This window comes from Lissotriton helveticus, chromosome 11 (genome assembly GCF_964261635.1).
Source record: "Lissotriton helveticus chromosome 11, aLisHel1.1, whole genome shotgun sequence".
In the NCBI taxonomy this organism is placed as follows: domain Eukaryota; kingdom Metazoa; phylum Chordata; class Amphibia; order Caudata; family Salamandridae; genus Lissotriton; species Lissotriton helveticus.
This window is the reverse complement of record NC_136072.1, coordinates 83250410-83271192: the sequence shown is the minus strand read 5'-3', so window position 1 is coordinate 83271192 and position 20783 is coordinate 83250410. Positions and strand designations below refer to the sequence as shown.

General features: G+C 45.1%; 1 protein-coding gene across 1 annotated transcript in view; it reads right to left on the bottom strand.

Annotated features, from left to right (window-relative positions):
* Positions 1-6291: 6291 nt before the first annotated feature.
* The window catches only part of LOC144790727 (uncharacterized), a 58241-nt gene continuing 43749 nt past the window's right edge, over positions 6292-20783 (bottom strand). Inside the window, exon 3 of the mRNA XM_078665442.1 lies at positions 6292-6572. Coding sequence (XP_078521568.1) covers positions 6292-6572 — 281 coding nt within the window. The remainder of the gene's footprint in view (positions 6573-20783) is intronic.

Genomic DNA, 20783 nt, shown 5'->3' with positions numbered 1-20783 from the left:
AATTAACGTAGTCTAGAGGTGACATGCCAGCCTAAAGTAAAACACATCGTGCCCGGTGTTTCCACTTTTCCAAGCAGTATTTTCCCTGTCTGGGTTCTTTCATCCTAATTGCAGGGGCCCTGTCCTATTTCCAAAAAATGGCATTGCTTCTATCACACTCATCCTCACATCCATCTTCAGACATACCCGGCAGATGAAATAGAATACATTGAGGTTCAGCAAACGACGGCTCGCAGCTCATTTTGGAGCAGTGGGAATGATGGGCTCCCTTCTTCTGATGGATGTTCTATATTTACTGGCAGAGTGTGTCTCACTCTTAGTGTCTCTCCCTTTAGTGAAGTTAGTTTTCCATATCCTCATGGTCTCCTCTCCACCTGCTCAATCCATCATTTTGATCCTTGGAAACTGGAAACTGAGGCAAGCACTCTGGAAGCTTCTCACACCTTGGAGGAAGCAACAAGCTGATAGAGACAACACATCTCTGAGAGGTTGATTTGATGTCTTGTGGTCGTGAACATATGTAAAAGTGTGCACAAACTAAGAGAGTGTGCGCCAGATTTTTGAAGAAATCACCTCCTTTCACACCAACCTCTGCACGGTGTTTCTATGCAGTACTTTCTGAAACATATGTTTTTCTGATCTTTGTATTTCAGTGTTTAAAGGATTATTCAACTCCTGAAAAGCACTGATACACTTAGTTGTCTTAGTTGCTTGAATGGTACCTTGATTGTAATTGCACTTCAGCTGCTGGTCTGCTTTTTTTCCTTTCAAACATCACCTTGCCTCTTCCTTTTGTGTCCCTGCACTCATGCCCATGATATTGCCTCCCCCTGCTTTTCCAGTTTCCTTTCTCTTTTGCAGTTTTTTATAGCCCAAACTTGATCCAAAGGTATTGGAGCGCTTTACCAGTTACATCACCGACACATTAATTTTTGGTAGGCATGGGGAGATTAAGGGGGAGATTTACAAATATTTTGCGCTGGGTTAGCACCACAAAAGTGACACTAACCAGCAGAAAAACATTTGGGGCTATTTACTTTCTAGCTTAAAACTTGTTTTGTACTGTAGAGTACCCCAAAAGTAGCACAAAGCAGCACGAAGCACTGCATTGCGTTCCTTAACGCTGAGGTAGCGTTACATGGGTGGTACATGGGCATTCTAATGCAACCACCCATGCCTTTTGATGCAAAACCATATTCACAAAGATTTTTATGCATGGTTTTGTGCCAAAAGTTAAAATCCCTTCAAAGGAGGCGCCACAAGGAAAAATGCTTTCATTTCTCCATGCTTTTCCGACTTTGCACATGTGCTGCACTGTGCAGTACACATACAAAGTGGAAAAAGCTTTGCATCGTGTCTAGGCATAGTAGTTTGTACAGGATGGGTACCCTTCCGATACAAACCTATGCTAGACTCATGCACACACCCTAGCGCTATGGCGCTAATTTGCGTGCGTGGTGCGCGGCAGCTGAAATCAATGCCAGTGCAAGGGAAAGGAGAGGAGAGAGACATATGTCTCTAGCTATAGTGCTCTCCTACTCCCTCCTTGTCGTGCAAGGCAGCGCAGACTCGCAGGGGCTGCGCTGCTTTTGGTGCTAAACCATGTCTACAAATCTATGTAAAAATGGGTGTGTGCATGGGAACGCCCATGAGCCACCCATGTAACGCCCCCTCAGCGTTAAGTAATGCAAAACTGTGCTTTGTGCTGCTTTGGACTACTTTGAGGGTGCTCTCTAAAGCAAAACAAATTTTGCGCTTGAAAGTAAATAGCAAAAAAATACATTTTCTGCTGGTTAACGTCACTTCTGTGGTGCTAACCCAGAGCAAAATGTTTGCAAATCTTCCCCAAGTCTTTATTGAAAGCTTTGTATAACATGGGCATTACCCTCAAGAGTATTTTTCATATACAAGAGTGTTCTATTAACAGAATTTATATTTTGACTGGTCAAGCATGGAATACTGTTTTTTCAGATAAGTCTAAGGGTACAGGACAAAGTAAAAGTGTATTTAAAGGTTTGCAACTACAGAGGTCCATTGTAAATTGGCCGCATTTTTTACGCCGCTGCTGCATCACAAAAGTGACGCAAAGGTGAAGCAAAAGCGCTCCTAGGGGCTTCTAAATACGCCCCTGAGTGTGAATGGATGGACTTCGAGTACCGTTTAAAAATATATATACATGCCAGAGAGGGGCTATGGAAAGGTGAGAGGAGCCGTTGGAGAGTGGTAGGGAGGAAGTTTGTGGAGATGGAAGTAAGGTGGGGGTGCCTGTGGCACCGGGCGCCACCAGCCCTAAAGTCATCCCTGCAATCCAGTCACTTGTAAAGTACCTATCACTTCAAGCAAAGGTAATTTCCAGGCAGTGTTTTATTGATGAAGTCAGATCCTTTTGAATGTTTGAAGTATTCATGCCCTTACATTTCAAGGAAAACCTATTTGTAAAATGATGATTCTTGGAACATCAAATTTCACTTTATTTTTCATTCTTCCATTTCTTACTTTTACTTTAAAAACACCTTTGAACAAAATTGACATTGAACATACACAATGCTGCAATTTACAAATGTCTCCTTTAGGTTATTTGTGAATGTAATACATGCAGGAAGCGAGACATCTATAACCTGTCTATCACAAATCCTTTTATAATAAAGACATCAACTTCAAGTTGAAGGTAATTTGCAATTCCTCAGAAAAATGCACAAATTAGCATTTTTCTAAATGAGATGTGGTGCACACACATGCCCTTGGGGCATGTGTGTGCACCTCATGTACACACATGCCAATTTTCGGGGTGCATCAAGGTGTTTTTTGGCCCCCAAGCACCCTTGTAATTACATTCGCAATTTGCGATTACCAATTTGGTAATCGCAAATTGTGAATGGTTTCCGATTCATTCCTATGGGCCTCTAGGCCCATGGAATGAATGGGAAGGCTTTCCCTATTAGCAAATCGCACTTTGTGATTCGCTAATAGGGAATGTGCATGAATCGCAATTTATTTAACGATTCCTACATGCATAAGGAATTGCGATTCCTAAATAGTGATTCCTTAAAAATAGCTATTAAGGAATCGCAATTCCTTATGTTGATCCCTGTGCCCCTAAATCCATTAGTAAAGTATATTGTTTCACTAATGAAACAAAGTGGAGTAAAAAAGAGCCAAATAACAACAATTGGTGTTGGAACAAGTTTTTTGGTAAATGGTATTTTAATTTTCCAGACACTTGGATAATTTTACATAGGTGTTATTTTTTTAATTACACTTTTTGAACTTCTGGTCTCTTTAAGTTAAAGTCACACTTTGCTTCCTTCCACTATAGCTTACAACATGCGCTATTAAAGTCCTCTTCAAGTGACAGGATGGTGGCACAATCTCTCCTTTCTTTCCGCTTTCACCCTTTAATGGTGTAAGTTTCACTTTTTCTTACTTTTAAACTTTGTGGGCCTAATTTATGAGGTATTGCTGTTCTGCCCTATGCCAATGTGAAAGGGCAGGAATGCACTGTACTTATGAATTACGGTGCATTCCTGTCATTTCCCCCTGCGATGGTGCACAATTTGTCTGCCTAGCGCCACATAGGTACAGTTGAACCATGGTGCAAGGGTGCCTCTATTGCAGGGGCACCTTCCTGCACAAAAACAATCCAGAGAGGCGTTTTCCTCTTTCTATGCATGATGCAGAATGCCTGCTCTGGGGAGGCTTGAGGATTTGGCGCAGCCGCAGGTTTGTGTGATTAAGTATATCTGGGGCAAAGTCAAAAATTCATTTGAAGCCACTGCAATGCCATTGGAATGCCTCCTTAACGCACAGTAAGGCAAGGCAGCAATTCGCCCTACTTTGTCTTACTCCATATCTATGAGGCCATGCAAAGCAATGCAGAGTGGATTTGGGCCGCATCATAAATATGATCGAGAGCCATACACCACCGCCGGAGCATCAAAAAAAGAGATGATCCAGCAGCTCAAGCCTCTCAAAATTAATTCCTTTAGGGGCTTATTCACAAGCCCCTCGTGCAGCCAGTGCGCCACTTTTAATACGGGAAAAAAGTGACGCACCAGCGGCGCAAGGGGCTTGTAAATAAGCCCCTTAGTGCATAATGTTTATTGAATAATAAAAATATTCAAAAGGCAGGTTCCCAAGGTGAGACCAATTGGCTTAACCAATTCCTTGTTTTGGTTTGGTCTCAAATGTAGGTGGAGAGTCAAAGGAACCACAAGAGGTAACAGAGAGATGGATCTCAAACATTTATGATCGGTCTCGAGCATCCTTGATGACTCTTCTTAGGGTTTTTAAAACAAAAGTCACTCAGTGCTCTGCCATTTGCATTGCTCTCTTGCCAAAGTATTTTAAAGCCTACTTGAGCCATGCAATTGTTTTGTAAAACAAATGATGTTTTCAAAATGTGACCTTTTAAAGAATAAACAATCATCCCAGTACTTAGGTCATTGAAGTCCTTGCACACAGCTGTATGCAAATTACTCATCTCAGGTTCAGATTCCAGCAGAGCGTACAGAAAGATTATTAATTCAGAGTAGTGTGGTATTGCAAGCAAAAAGTAAACTGAAACTCGGGCCATGCCTACTATTAGTATGTTTTTAGAACATGTGATATTTGCAGGTGTCCTGTAAGTGCATTCAATATTAGAGCATGGGCTGCATTGCTTAATTTGGTACATAGTATCAGGTGACCAGGGTTTAATTTCCCTTATCAGATATTGCCCCAGAGAAAGAGGGAGAAAGGAAGAACAGGGAGAAAGAATGAGAAGTAGAATATATAAAAACCGTGACAAAAGGCAAAAGCAGGGATGAAAAAGACCCTTCAAGAATGAGATAAAGAGACAGGAAGTTTAAGATGGTGGAAGAAAATGTCATAAATGAATCCAGTGTCAAAGTGAGCAAGGGACTCACGTCTGAGCATACCCTGCACCACTTATGGCGGCCAAAAGCGGTACAAAAGGGGGTGGGTGTTTGATTGGTTCTGATGCTCTGCCATCATCACCCCCCTTTTGTACCGCTTTGGCCAGCAAATGACAATATATTCCATAAAAAAATAAAAGGTCTTTTGCTCTAGAACTAATGGCATGAAAACTGCTTTCACATTTTCATTTTTAGCTCATAAGGATTAGGAACTGTAGCAGAATCTATTAGCAGCAGCAGAGAGGCACCATAGGTTCCTTTTGTATGCATGCAGTTAATAAAATACCTTCTGATCACAAAACATAGAAGTTGTGATGAAAATAGGTACATGTGCCAGGCTTTGGGGCATATTATCAAGGGGGGCACTTTTCGCCGGTTTAGTTATTATCAAGCTGTCGCTAACAGCCGTTAGCGACAGCTTGAAGGCGATAGCGAGCGGTTTGTGGCCTGCTTTGCATGTCAGCGATATTTATCGCTAATGACATGCAAAGTGGGCGTACCCAACCCGTTAGCGACTGAAAGCAGTCGATAACGTCGCTATCGCCTATTCACAAGGCTGACGCAGCAATGGAAATATTCCCGCTATCGCCAAAAAGTAACGCCTGCTCTGACCAGTTCTTAGGCATGTTATCCAATGGGAGGTGGATAACATGGCTAAGAGCATTTCGTCGCTAATGCGAGAATATTGCTATATTCTCAGTGATATTCTCGCATTACGCCGCTATCGCTGGATATTTTAGCGCTATGGAAAAAAACGTTGCTAATAGCATGATTTTCCCGCTAAAATATCCGGCGATGGGCAGCGATAAAAATAAAGTCGCTAAGCGCATTTAGCGATAAATTTCGCTAGTTGTTGGTAATATGCCCCTTTGTCCTCTGATTTCAATGCAAATTTCAGAGTAACCCCAGCAAGTCCTCAGTTTTCTCATTACATGGAGGACTCTGCACAGGGGTAACATGTCCAAAGTGGAGGAAATGTGCATGTTCAATTGTCACCATTTAACCCCCATTCCACCATGCATGGGAAATAGTGCAACAAGGATTTCTCCTTTGTGGTTTTACTGACCACAATTCCTAGCCACCTCAGAATAACTAGTTACATATTTGGTTTACAGATTATTTGACAACCCAACAACATAAACCAGTCAGATTTGCATCAGCACACATCAAAATAACTATTATGACAGCAATGACATCATTGGTAAGTTAATCCGGCAGCAGCTGCATGCTTAGGGACTATTTGGAAAGCATTTTTGCTCACAGCCAACACACACATCCTCTAGCGAGAGCAGCACTAGTGTTCGTGAGATCTTCTGGAGATTGTCAAGAAAAAAAGCAGAAAATGGATCCTTTGTATGCAAAAGAAATGATGATTTTCTTATTCATAGTGAATGTGATTGGAATACTTGCCAGTGGGTTCAATGTGACCATTCATGCAATTGCCTGGACTAGGGGCAAGAGCCTGAACAGCTGTGATCTCATCGTAGTGGCTCTGGGGATCTCCAGTACTTGCTTTCAGTGTACCCACATAGCGCACTCTTATGTTTCTTTCAAAATGCTGGATGTTGAAACCATAGCACTCCCTTTTGCAGTCACAAGTCAGCTCCTGACCTGGTCTGGCACTTGCAGTTTCTGGTTCTCCTCCTGCCTCTGTGTATTCTACAGCGTGAAGATTGTGGACTTCAACCACCCCCTCTTCTTCTACTTAAAACCCAGGATCCCCAAGATAGTGCCCTGGCTGCTCTTGGCATCTGTGGTGAGCTCCTTGGTGTTCAGTATTCCCTTATACTGGGAAGTAAACAAGAAATCCCCTCAAAATAGAAATGATACAATCAATAATTCTACTCGTATTCATAGGAAAGTCGTTTTTACTACTTTGTATGAAATTTTACTTAACATTTTTGGCTTCTGCCTGCCTCTTCTGCTTGATATTTCTGCCATTGCACTCATCCTCATATCCCTCGGCAAACATGTCAGTCGTATGAGACGGAATGCCAGAGGATTCAGTCAACCCCGGCTGGAAGCTCACTTTGGAGCAGCCCAAATAGTCGGATCCCTCCTTCTGGTCCATATTCTATTTTTTCTGGCAACGTTCGCCTCCATGTTCGAAATTTCGACTACATTTTGGTTAATTTGCAAGATAATCAATGCCTCCTATATGCCAGCACAATGCATTATTCTGATTCTGAAACATTTCAAACTGAAGCAAGTGCTCTGCAAGTTACTCGGACCCTGGAAATGAGGGATTCAGCTATCGTTGGAAGGCCTCACTGAGGTACCCGATCACATCCTTCTACTTCCAGCATCATCTGCTACAAGACAAACATTGCATTCTCTTTGATTCTCTTGTGTATTTTTTTTTAAAGAGTATCTTTTAATGAGCTGTACTGAAAATGTGTGCCTTATCTTCTCACACATATTTAGAATTGTGTATATTTTAGAAAAAGTTATGACTATAAAGTGTGCTGTTAATTCGATAGTTCATTTTGCTTATTTTATTCTTTCATATAATATTGATAAATTGGCGTATTTTATAATAGAAAATGAACCATGACTGTGGAAAAGTGAGTTTGTAGAACAACCTAGAATAACTATGCCCATATTATTACTTGTAATCCTTTGCATTTCATGCAAAATATAAAATTGATAAAAATACTTATAGCATTTTCCAAATGCATCTTCATTCTTGCCTGTTTTTCTTTCAAAATTGACATTTGGTAACATTGCATTTAGATTCAGATAACTTGCATATGTCATTTTGCGCTCTCGCTTCGATCGTTCCACTGTATGAGTGCATTGAAAATAAGTTATGGTTATATAAGCAATTTTGAATGACATGCAAAGTTCTCCGGGGTTATGGTTTTCATAAAATATCAGGATTGGACTGCAGTTCCTCCAAAATGGTATTTCCACTTCTGTCTCTGCGGGGAGTGGGGACAACTTCACCCATCCCACAGACCATGTGCCAGCTACACCCAGACAGAGAGGGCCTGGGGAGTTCAGCAAGGATTTCTACAGCTCTGATTTGCAACAGCCAGGGGCGTAGCTTCGGGGCAGGGGGGCAGTGCCCGGGGTGTGCCACCCCCCAGATAAATTAATTCTTGGCTTTGTAGTTTGATCCGGGGGGCAGAGTCGGGTCTCCTATGTCTTTGCCGGCTTTTCTCTCTTGCACCAAGAATAAAGACAAAACAGTGGCTAAGCCTGGGCGGAGTTCACAGAGTTCTGCTATGCGGAACTCTGCGAAACACCCAAAAACTCTGCTGCACTTAGCGGAGTTCTGAAAGCGGCAAAGTGCACTTGGACTTGCTTGTTTACGTTCCTTTTCAGTGCCGGGTGTTTGTCAGTGCTTGGAAATCAATGCGAATGGCACCATGCGAAGCGCAGGAGAGTGCAGCTTCTCTTCTGCCACTCAAGTAGATTTTGTACTGAAGCGGGAATTTATTTAACGCAAACAGAAGATTTCTTAACGCAAGCAATCGTGACCACCTGTGACTGCCCCCACTGAGAAATTCGATTGCCTACACTGAGAAATCTCGCCGAGAGGTGAATTTTTCTCACTCGCTAGCTTGACGTTGAGGAGTGGGAACAAGGAAAATCTCACCTGGACGTGGATTTTCCTCAACCGTGCTCCCCAACTTGTTGTTGGGGAGCAGAAGGACAAAAACTGTGCTCCGCGGAGTGCGAAAAACTCAATTGAAGAGGAGTTTACCACCCGGGCTTAACAGTGACCTTGGAAGTAGATAAGGAGAGAGAGAGAGACCAAGATATACATCTGGTGGCTGAATTTCAAAATGCGAAACCAGATAACCTGGAATCAATACGAGTTTCTCTGTTTGTCCAAATTGTATGATTCTAAGCAAACATGTTATTTCACAAAGCTTCCTTTTTCTTTATCATCACGTATTAGAGACCCTTTAAGTGCTTGAGTTTGGATTAACGCAGTACAAGCACATTTTCTGTTTGTTTTTATAGACTATAATGTTGCTCCATCTGTAATAAGAATCTAGTCAATATGTACAGTTTATATGACTACTAACTTGCTTCTTAGTTCACAAATGGTATTTTTGTTTGGGGACGATCCATTAACCTTTCTAAGTTCATGTTGAAAAACTATCACTTTTAATACATGATTTTATATGTAGAGATATCAACTGATGGACTACAGTGAAATCCTTCTGAATGTTAAATAAATACAATATTTTGGAGGGATGGTATCATATTTTTTCATTTTGTTTGTTGCACAATATGCATGCCAAACATTTTCACAGCTTGCTTTGTGCATTGTTTCTTATAGCCAATTCTGGCCCTTTTCATTTGCTGGTGTGCCCACCTCTATTTGCAACATATGCTTAATACATGAGGCCGTCAGTCACATTTGGCAAGTCTCCCATCAAGGCTTCCCATAGTAGAGATGCAGACGAGAGTGTGTACATATAAAATAAGATAAGTGATCCTGGGGCAAGGACTTCATGCTGTTTTATTCTACATGACGGTCAGGTGTGCCATGTCTGTGTCGTTTTTAACGTGTTCTTTTTTTAAACTTACAAGTATATAGTGACTGGTTTACCAAAAAAAATAGTAAATCTGCACAAAGAGTACTTATTTTATAGGTGGAAAGCCACTCATTTTCAGAATTTTACTACATTGGCCGTAGACGTCGAAAATCTGCATCAGGCTCAGGTTCTAGACATAATACTGAACTTAAACACCCAAAAGGTGATGAGACATATCGTTGCAAATAGTCTAACCTTTGGCATTAGTAGCAAGCCCACCCATTATTTTTACCCACTATACCATTTTAGACAGAGACCCCAAATCTCACTGTCTAAGCCCTGACAACGGCACTCATAGCGGGCGATTATGAGGAGTCTTTTGAAAATGAATTACGTTTGTATGTGGCTTTAATCAACCACATCTGTTTTTTAAGTACATTTGTGTGATTTTAGCACAATGTAATACAGAACTACAGTGACCACATGTCCGCTATTTACACAGACCATGAATTTGTGTGTCGCTAATACTGTAAAGCACTGTGTTTGTCTGTAATTTGCATGATGCTATCTGACAGACTTGGAGATGGCTGCATTGCAAGCAGCAGTACACCCCCAATCTGCTGATTGTGGCCTAATAGCTACTTTATAAGACTTATAGGTGATGTAAACCAGCGCAATATGGCGAACAACCTTTACAACGTGGTCGTTAGACCGCGATGCATTTACATTGTGGTCATTACAATGCAAGTCGTTACTACAACGAATAGTATGATTTAATATTCCAACACCTTGCCTACTGTTACGTAGGCTGGAGTTGGAATAGTAAATCATACTATTCCTAAGTTCAGCGCCCTCCAGCGCAAGTTGTTGTAACAACTTGCATTGTAATAACTGCGTTTTAACGTACCGCGATGTCAATCATCGCATTGTAACGTCACATATTCACGGAAAATGTTCATTTTGAATTTACCTGCCAGCGCATAACTTGTTTAGGCTGGAAAGTAGCAGAAATCAACATTTAGTACAGGTTTGCATTACTATGCTGGAGGGGGCATTCCATGCGTGGTACATAGGCAATCCTATGCAACCACCCATGGGTGTTGATGCACAGCCATATTAACTAACAATAGTTTGATAGATGGGTTTTTTCAGACTTTGTATGTGTACTGCACTTGTTGTAGACGAATCTAGGACTCTAGTTAAATATTCCCGATTCATGCCCTTATGTGGTTATATCAAATCATATCCTTATATAGGCATAAGAATCATACCCATATTAAGACATAGCCAATGCAGTCCAAATACGGCAAGGCTACTCACATAGACTCCTAGAAAGCACAACGTGTTCCTAAACAAGCCAAGCCTCCAGCAGCCCGGGAATTCCCCCTGCTTCTGTATTGATTTGTCCTAGAACTCCCGGAGTACTGAAAGAACAGCGAGTTCTTAGTGACGTCTTATGTCCAACCTTACGTCAAACTCGGCACCTTCCAGGTATAAATATACCAGCATCTGCCCTAGCAAAACACACAGTGGTTTGGAGCAGATCGACTATCTACTTGCCCGATGCCCTGCTGTAGCAAGTGCCAAAGGAAGCCGACCCTCCCGCGGACGCACTGAGAGAGACGCTGTCTTTTCTCCTGCCGAGAAATCCAGCTCCAGTGTTTCCCTGTCACCCTTGCGGGTTTCTGGGAGATCGAGTCCTGAGAGAGAGATACAAGACCTCCTTCATTCTATAACCAAGGTATGGAGCTGATTAGACCCTTAGAGAATTCTTGATTTAGATTCTTATCAGAAACTATCTTAAACTCAAACTACATCTCACTTACTCCTTCCCTGTACTAGGCTCAGGTTAGGTACACCGGGGTAGGTGTATCTTAGAAGCACCAGTTGAGTATGTTTAGTCATTATTTTATCATTGTATGTATTTTATCCATTTTAAACACTGTATGGCTTAGAAACCATACTATTCTTTTTACAGTACTATTTTATAATACTCCTTTTACTGTACGCACCGAGAGAGACGCTGTCTTTTCTCCTGCCGAGAAATCCAGCTCCAGTGTTTCCCTGTCACCCTTGCAGGTTGCTGAGAGATCGAGTCCTGAGAGAGAGATACAAGACCTCCTTCATTCTATAACCAACGTACGGAGCTGATTAGACCCTTAGAGAATTCTTGATTTAGATTCTTGGCATAAACTATCTTAAACTCAAACTACATTTCACTTACTCCTTCCCTGGACTAGGCTTAGGTTAGGTACACTGGGGTAGGCGTATCTTAGAAGCACCAGTTGAGTACGTTTAGTCATTATTTTATAATTTTATCATTGTATGTATTTTATCCATTTTATACACCGTATGGCTTAGAAACCATACTATGCTTTTACAGTACTATTTTATAATACTCCTTTTACTGTACACACTTTACTTTATGACAAGTATTGCGATTGTAGCAATTCACTTCTCTTGCATGAGAAAGAAGACTGTTCAATAAATAACCTCTTTTATTGAAAACACCCATCTCTCTGTTTCTCTGCACTTCTGGTGAAACTAAGCATGCACGATTGACTGAGTAAAATAGCTATCTATTGTTTCCGCGACTCTGGAGGTATACTCCTTATTCTTGAGGGAGCAAAGTTGTCATGTTTATGCGGTTATCAGAAACTAATCCCTTCTTGTGAATTCGAGAAAGTTTCTAGTGAGCTCTGAGCTAGCTGGCATTCATAATTAAGTCTAACATATTCAATAGATACCTAGTTGACCTAAGTCCTACGTCTAAACTATCGTTTATGTTATTCCAATGCGCAAAGCCTATTGGGAATATAGGAACTACACTACATGGCGCCCAACGTTTGGTAAGGCGATAATTTAACGCTAGATACTAGAGTAACTCAGTCGTGCTTTTCACACAGACCCCTTTTTCCCGTAAAAACTCCAATAGACGTCTGGAGTGGGTGAAGGGTTAATATCCGCCAAAACTTAGTAGGAGGAGAATCCTATGTATTAGTTTTTGGTTTAGTCAACGTTGAAGGATGCAGTTTTCCAAAATATTGTGCACCTAATCTTTGTTTCCTTGAAACTTGCTCTGTAAACTTTCTGTCAGAAAAATGTCGGAGAGTGACGACGAAAGGGACAGAGCTAGAATAGCAGCTCAAGCAGTCTTAGATGACACAGCCCTCCAAAATGACCCGAAGGCAATAAACATCCCGGTAAATGTAAGAAAGAGTGTAACTTACAAACTTATAAATAATGAAGTATCATCAAGAGGTGGTACGGTCATATTTGTGGTAGAGGCACACGAAGATCGGCAGACAGAGGTATTCTATTCATGGATACATTTTCCAGCAGCAAATGCTGTGACACACAAGTTCCACTACTACAAAGCAGAGGAACCTCCAGCGGAATACGTTCCTTTCGAGGACGTTGAAATTCCACCAACTTACCAAGAGCATCAGCTCTGGCTTAATGGTGCCCTAAAACATCAAAATCACATTACCAGGCTCGGTCCACTAGGTAGACCAGGAGCCACATGGCCGATTCTAGCCAGCTATACACCAGATCCTGACATTGAAGGAATGTCAGGCAGAGAACTTTTAGTTAAGCTAAAACAATTAATTAAAATACATAGACAATTGGTCCAATATGTCATGCGGACTTTAACAGTCCAACCAGCAGTAAAAATTCCATAGCACACCCCTCACCAGGGGAACACAAATAAAATAACACCAGAGACTATACAATCAGTCATTGGCAAATTACCCGCAAAACGGGAACAAATTCCGCTCTTGTTAGCTCAAAAAATTACTCAAATAGAGGCAGTATTTCCTAATACTACACCTCACGAAAAACACAGAATTCTGACAATCTGTCTACCAATGGGGATCGCACCACATATGGAGGACTGTGACACTTGGGGAACAGTCTTTGCTTCAATATACACAAAAACACATGGTGTTCCGTCTATGGCGATTATACCAGACGTACTAAGACAGATTCAAAATGAATACGGTCCAGAGCCTGCTTTAAATCTAGGTATGAAATTACTGAAAGACTTTAAGCAAGTCTCGGCTATACTACTAGCCAACATAAAAGGAGAAGCAGCATCTGTGGTGATCCGCCAAAAATTAAAAGAAACAGAAATTACAGACCAACCTTTTGAACTTGCCAGAATAATTGAAAAGTGCTATGAAGAATTAGGTAGAGATAGTTTGGGTGGGAGACCACTAAAACCACAACTAACTGAAAATCCTGAAAAAAACTTTATTAAGAATAATCTCATTACTCCAAAAAAGAAGTGGGAGGGTAATAAACAAACCACTCCCAGAGAAAAACAGTTTCAGTCCAGAGGAAGGTCTCCCCAACGGAGAAATAGATCTCTAGGACGAGGGGACAGGTCTCCACAACGGGAGTCTTCTGAAAAAAGATACAACCTTAGAAATAGGGACAATTTAAGAAAACCTGACAGATATCAAGATAATGATACACGTCCCTTTCGATCTTTTCAGACTTCCTCACAGAAATCGGAAAGAAGAGGACGGCCAGAACACAAAGAAGAGCACGTCAAGTCCAAAGACAAGGAACCTGCTCATCAAAGTAAAAAGTTACAATTTCCCAAAAAGAAGGTAGTTAGTATTAAAATAAAACATGCCGAGGATTCTGAGGGCACAACTCAAGAACGGAGAATGGGCCCAGACAATGCTAGACAGCGCAGCAGAAGTGACCATAGCTCGCAAGATCCTGATGAATCTTTCGGAGACAGTGGACACGAATGAATACATTCAGGTGGAAACTGCAGACACCAGAGTTAGTGTACCCCATAAATTATATGAAATAACATTACGTATAGAAGGGGACAAAGCTAGGAAAATAAGAGGTCTCTTTTGGGAGAATCTATCTAAAGGCTATGATATCCTTCTAGCAGAGAAAGACTGGCCACCAGAGTTTGTCAGGGAGTGCCCACTTGGTGAAGAAATGATTAAGCCTGCCTTCTCAAAACACATTCCAATTCATAAAAAATACACATATGCTAGAAAATGGGCAGTGGCCCAAGCCCCTGCATTATATAAAAATCATGTAGGATGGGATGAGGATTCTCCTCACCATAAAATTCAGTTAAACAATCAACCTACTGCACAGAGGCATATGGTCTGGGAAGCCCGCCACCCCTTCCACCATCAACCCCAATGGTAGGAGACAGACACTGTTTGAGCTTTTGGAAGGCAGGGGAGCCTCACGACTCCCCGGCCGTATTTATTAAAATATGAAACAAAATTTAAAACTTTAAATAAAACGTTTCATTTATCATGTACAAAATTCAATTTCCATTACACTTGATGAAGACAGGTATTGAGGCTAACCTTAACAAATCTCCAATACAAAGATTTCCTAGCCGAGTCTAACATCATGGCATTGTGCATTGCATACGAATTTTGTACATCCTATCGTTAAGGGCCAACGGCAAGGTCTTAACCGGTGTCAGATCCCTATCACCAAATCCGCCCTCCGTAGTGGCGCCTGTGCTGAGGGCTGTACCCTCGTAGCCAACCGTAACTTCCCTTGCATAGGGGCCCCCTTTTCCACTCGGCGCCATCTTAAGGTCGCCCGAGATCCCGTGCGGGGTAACCGTAAGAAGGACAGCGTAGACTCCCCCCCTTTCCCCGCACTCTCTTCCGCCGCAGCGGCTATCCGGGCCCCCGGGAAATTCCTGGGAGGGGCTTATAGCCGTCTCCCCCTGGGAGGGGCCTATGGCCGTCTCCCCCTGGGCGATCCCATCCGTATTGGGTGCCGCCCCCATGGGAGGGGCCAATGGCCGCCTCCCCCCGGGAGCTCCCGTCTGTACTGGGTAGCGCCCCCATTAGGGACCTTGAAAATTGCTCACCGATCATGACCTTACCGCCCGACCGAAGACTAATAAATACGACAGTTTTTTACAAGATCTATTTACTGGGGAAAATACATCATAAAAACAACACACAGTTAGGTGCATTTCTCCCCTTATCCCCGCCTCTGTTGAGCAGGGGTCCCCCTATCAACACTGTAAAAGAAAACAAGGAGTCACATGAAACTGTTACTACAAATCTACAAAGGAAAAAGAGGCCTATCAACAAGTCGTCCTTTGCGTCAACAAATTCGGATTCAATCTGGACACGACATTCTGTGCTCTACTCCATGTTGATCATTTCTTTGTTTCTTCCCAAACTTCTGCCTCAGGGGCTGGTGGGTGGGTCAAAAATTGCTGCTTGTTCCTTTGAGGGCTCACGAGCGACGAGTGGTGCAGCCTTCAGAGCGCGGGAACAAGAGGACGCCTGCTTGGGTCCTGCGCCTTTTAACCTATTCCAGGTAGGCGGGGCGGCATCCCCCTCCCGCCCGAAGTGCACGGACTTCCGGGCGGGGGAGTTTTAGGACAACCCCCATGCGGCGGGGTCGTGCTCCAGCTACATCACTATGGATATACCAGCCGGGGCACGCCCCCCGCCTGCAACAGGTTTCCCGGGCAGGCGGGGCACCCAGCCATACGTTTGGAGTGACCGAGTGGTCCCCCCTTTCCATATGGTCTGGGATGACCGCCACCCCTTCCACCATCAACCCCAATGGTAGGAGACAGACACTGTTTGAGCTTTTTGAAGGCAGGGGAGCCTCACGACTCCCCCGGCCGTATTTATTAAAATATGAAACAAAATTTAAAACTTTAAATAAAACGTTTCATTTATCATGTACAAAATTCAATTTCCATTACACTTGATGAAGACAGGTATTGAGGCTAACCTTAACAAATCTCTAATACAAAGATTTCCTAGCCGAATCTAACATCATGGCATTGTGCATTGCATAGGAATTTTGTACATCCTATCGTTAAGGGCCAACGGCAAGGTCTTAACCGGTGTCAGATCCCTATCACCAAATCCGCTCTCTCGTAGTGGCGCCTGTGCTGAGGGCTGTACCCTCGTAGCCAACCGTAACTTCCCTTGCATGGGGGCCCCCTTTTCCACTCGGCGCCATCTTAAGGTCGCCCGAGATCCCGCGCGGGGTAACCGTAAGAAGGACAGCGTAGACTCCCCCCTTTCCCCGCACTCTCTTCCGCCGCAGCGGCTATCCGGGCCCCCGGGAAATTCCTGGGAGGGGCTTATAGCCATCTCTCCCTGGGAGGGCCCTATGGCCGTCTCCCCTTGGGCGATCCCATCCGTATTGGGTGCCGCCCCCATGGGAGGGGCCAATGGCCGCCTCCCCCCGGGCGCTCCCGTCTGTACTGGGTAGCGCCCCTACTAGGGACCTTGAAAATTGCTCACCGATCATGACCTTACCGCCACAGGCCAGATAGTCGACCGACGATCTGGCCCCCCCACAACTCCTATAGGTCATATCTCCTCAATCCCACTAGCCAGGCTAGAAGATCCCCTATCAATATGTCATTCCCCACTTTGGACAGGTGTATGCCATCATGAGAATAACAGTGATCCCCCAAGATGCACCCGTGAGGTATACTGTGAAGGTGGGCAGACCGAAACAACTTCTCCATCTTATTGTTGACCATCTTTACCGAATGGTTCAATGCTGTTGTGGATCGCCCCCCCCCCCTCCATACCTTCCTCGGCACCATGTGCGACCAAGCTAGTGTGCACTCTGGGAGGGTCTTCGCCAACCAACTAACTGTTGTCAGTAACTGCTCGATTAAGGCCCGTCTGCCCAATCTCACCAAGTCATTGCCCCCAATGTGCACTATGACTACTGTGCCGCCCTAACAATTCTTTGACAAAACCTTGCAGCTGGGCAATGCCCAAATCGCCCCGTCCATAGAAGGACACCCGAAAACCGTATTCCCCAGATGTGTGAATCGCATCACCTGCCCTGAATACGTCCGCGGCCCGTCTCACGTATGAGTGGCCCACGACCCAGACCACCCGTTGTCCATTCCTCTCTCCAGACGTGGTGGATAGCTGATACTGGGCCAGTCCCAGTTCCCGCCCTTCGTCACAGGCCCGTGAAACTGTAATCCAAACAGAAGAGAAACAACGTGAGTGAACATCCTTAATGAATCACAACATATGCAACCGCACGTACCGTTTAAAACAGTCCGAAGACCATCGCCCCAACTGTTTAACCTTGTCTGCCTGCAGACCTCCGGCCGTTCCTTCTGTAGCGGCCCCAATTCTGATAGAATGAGTCCCAAAATTCCTCGGGTTCAAGCCCGCTTCCGCAATTGTTATTGCTAGCACCTTTTGGAACTGACATTTTGACAATGGGGTGCCATCCATATGCCGCAGCAAGGCCCCACCCCATGTCACCACCCTTTGCTGTAGGTAAGCCTCTACATGTGCCACCGGACAGCAAGGACTACCAGGAGCGCGCTGCAACACTATGCCCCTCCCTTGGGCCTCTTGGTCGGTCTTGGACCTGGCAATCGTGATGAATAGGGAATCCCCCTCACCTGCACATGGTCCCTCCGCAAACCCCCCTCGGTATCCTTCTTATTGGCAGCCACTAGTTCGCCTATTTGCAGGGCACCATAGAATGCCAGCGCAAACGCAGCCCGGAATAGGACAACTTAACTAGGTGAGGAGCATGTCGCCTCTAGCGTAGCCAGCAAGATGGTTAATCTGTCAAACCCTATTGGATGCCTAGTATCCTTCTCGCGCCCCTCTAAGCGCCGCCAGCCGCGCAGCGCCTTCCTGACCATGAAGGAATCTGTGGGGTCCCCGACCCCTCGGAGCTGGGCCATAAACGATACGGCGGCCTTATACCGACTGGCGGTTGCCGCTTACCGGCCTTCCTCATGAAGAGCCACTAAAAATTGGGCGAAGGCGCCCTCCTGACCCCATTTCTGCTCCCACGCGGGACCCAAAAAGGCGCAGTATGCACGGAACGCCCCTTCATAAGCTTTCCTTGTCCTGAGCCCTAGACTGGCTGCCACGAGGTCTTGTAATCCTGCACACCGATTAGCCACAATGCTTCAGGAAATGGCGCTGCCGCTAGCTCCGCTGCCGGTAAACACTCCCTGAATGCCTGCATTTTGAAACGAGAGAGTGCATCCGCCGCATTATTCAGTATACCCGGCACATGTTTTGCCCTGAATTGCACGTTCAGCTTTAAGCACTGTAACACAATTTCTTTCAGCAATCGCAATATCCATTTGCAGCGTGCTGCCTGTTGATTAATGCATTCTACCACAGTCATGTTATCAGACCAAAATATCACCGAGTTATTCCTGAGTTCCTCCGGCCATGCCAGTAATGCTACCCAGATCGGGAACAACTCCAGGAAACCAATGTTACTCGTCAGGCCACTTGACGCCCACCATGCTGGCCACCTCTGGGCCAACCAGCGATTTCCTAGAATGGCGCCAAAGCCTACGCTGCCCGCCGAGTCTGTCCAGAGACCCAGCTCTGCTGATGAGGCTGGTGCCTTGGCCCAGACTACCCGGCCATTGAAGTCCGCCAGGAATTCCAGCCAAATGAGCATGTCCTGGCGAACCTCGGCCGACAGCCTCGTGCGATGGTGGCCTTCCTTGAGGCCCACCATGGCGTGTGCAATGGACCGCGAGAAAGGGTGAGCCATCGGCATCACCCGCAGCACAAAATTCAGCTGTCCAACCGTTTGTTGTAACTGGTGTAGAGTCACTTTACTGCTTTTAAGACATTGCTGCAAGGAGGCCCTTAATTTGGCGACCTTTTCCAATGGCAACCGGAAACAGCCTTCCACAGAGTCTAGTTCGATGCCCAGAAGCTCCAGGGAGGTAGTCGGCCCCACCGTCTTACCTGATGCCAAAGGCACTCCGAAACCCCGCATGAGCAGGCAAAATTCCTGCAATGCCCTTGCACAGTCCCGAGAGCCAGCTGGGCCGAGGAACAGGAAATCATCCAGATAATGCATTACATGTTGATGCCCTGAGGCCCTTGAGAAAGCCCATTCCAAAAAAGAGCTAAACATTTCAAAATATGCACAGGAAATTGAACAACCCATTGGCATGCACATGTCCATGTAATATCTTGCCTGAAAGGAAAACCCCAACAAATGCTGATCCTCGGGATGAACCGGCAGTAGCCTAAATGCAGATTCAATGTCTGATTTTGCTAACAGTGCCCCCGGACCCAGGTCATTCAACATCGCCACTGCGTCATTGAACGATGAATACCTCACACTGCATACGCCCGGATCAATTGCCTCATTTAAGGAAGCCCCTCTTGGTGCAGACAGATTATGTATGAGTCTGAACTCGCCCGGCTCCTTCTTGGGCACAACCCCTAACGGGGAACATACAAAATTGGCCGTCGGTACCTCTTCAAATGGTCCCGCCCCAAGCGAACCTCCTTTGTAATCTTCGCAGCAACCACTGTCAGGTTGTGCGTAACAGATGCTTGGTTCCTGCACCATGGGGAGCCTCGAAAGTCACCCGCCGGGATCCTGAAGCCCGTTGCGAAGCCCTCCCGCAGAATCCCGGTGGACGCTCGGTCAGGGTATATGCTTAGCCAGGGGGTCATTGCCAAAATCGTCACGGGTGACTGGGTAGTCCTCCGTGACCCCGTGTCACTCCTGCTGAGTACCCCCTTTCCCTCCTGAGACATTGCCCTTGGATCGGCAGCTACTTTCGGGGTGGGAGGTATTGCCACAACTTGCGCAGGTATGCTTGAACCTGCATGTTCCCTGCGGCCTATTACATGTACCTTTGTTGAAACCCCAACATACCTTTCGCTTGCCTCCATTCCCACCCGGTCTCGACTGAAAGTCACCCCCGTGGTTTGGCCGAAAGGGATGCGGCTGCTTCTGTGGAACAGCCCTGAAACCATTCGTGCTCGACCCCGTGCCTATCGCCGGGCCTGGCGCGAACTGCCCATGCCAAGATACTGTATCCAAGCAATCCCAAGTCATTGATTCATTAAACTCCTTTGCTTTTCTAAAAGACACATCATACCCTTTCCATGCGTCCCCCCGTACTTCTCATGGTAGCCCACAATCCTGCTCTGGTAGCAATTCAGGGCTCCCAATAGTTCCGGTGTACGCTCATGTATTATTGCCCCAAACACATTGAAGGCCCTGATCCAAGTCGTCACAGTCTCCTCCACCCTGAATTCCGCCATTTTGGCCCTCCATTCGCTTGGGTGTAAGAAATCCTTCTGGGTCTTGGCATACTCAAATTCCCTATTGTCGGTCAACAACGAAAACATATTAATGTATTTGTCGGCCCACACCATTTCCTTTGTGGCCATCGGCACATGTTGTGCCAGGCTTTCCCGCCTTGACGGTATAGCACCCTCCCCCATGATTGGGAGCGATCTCTTACCATCTTCCGCCGGTACTCCGGTCTTGTCTGTCGCTTTATTCCGACTCTCTCCCGCAGCGGGGCTCGTCACCTGTAAGGGGATAGAAGGCAAATTCCCTGCCCCGGAGC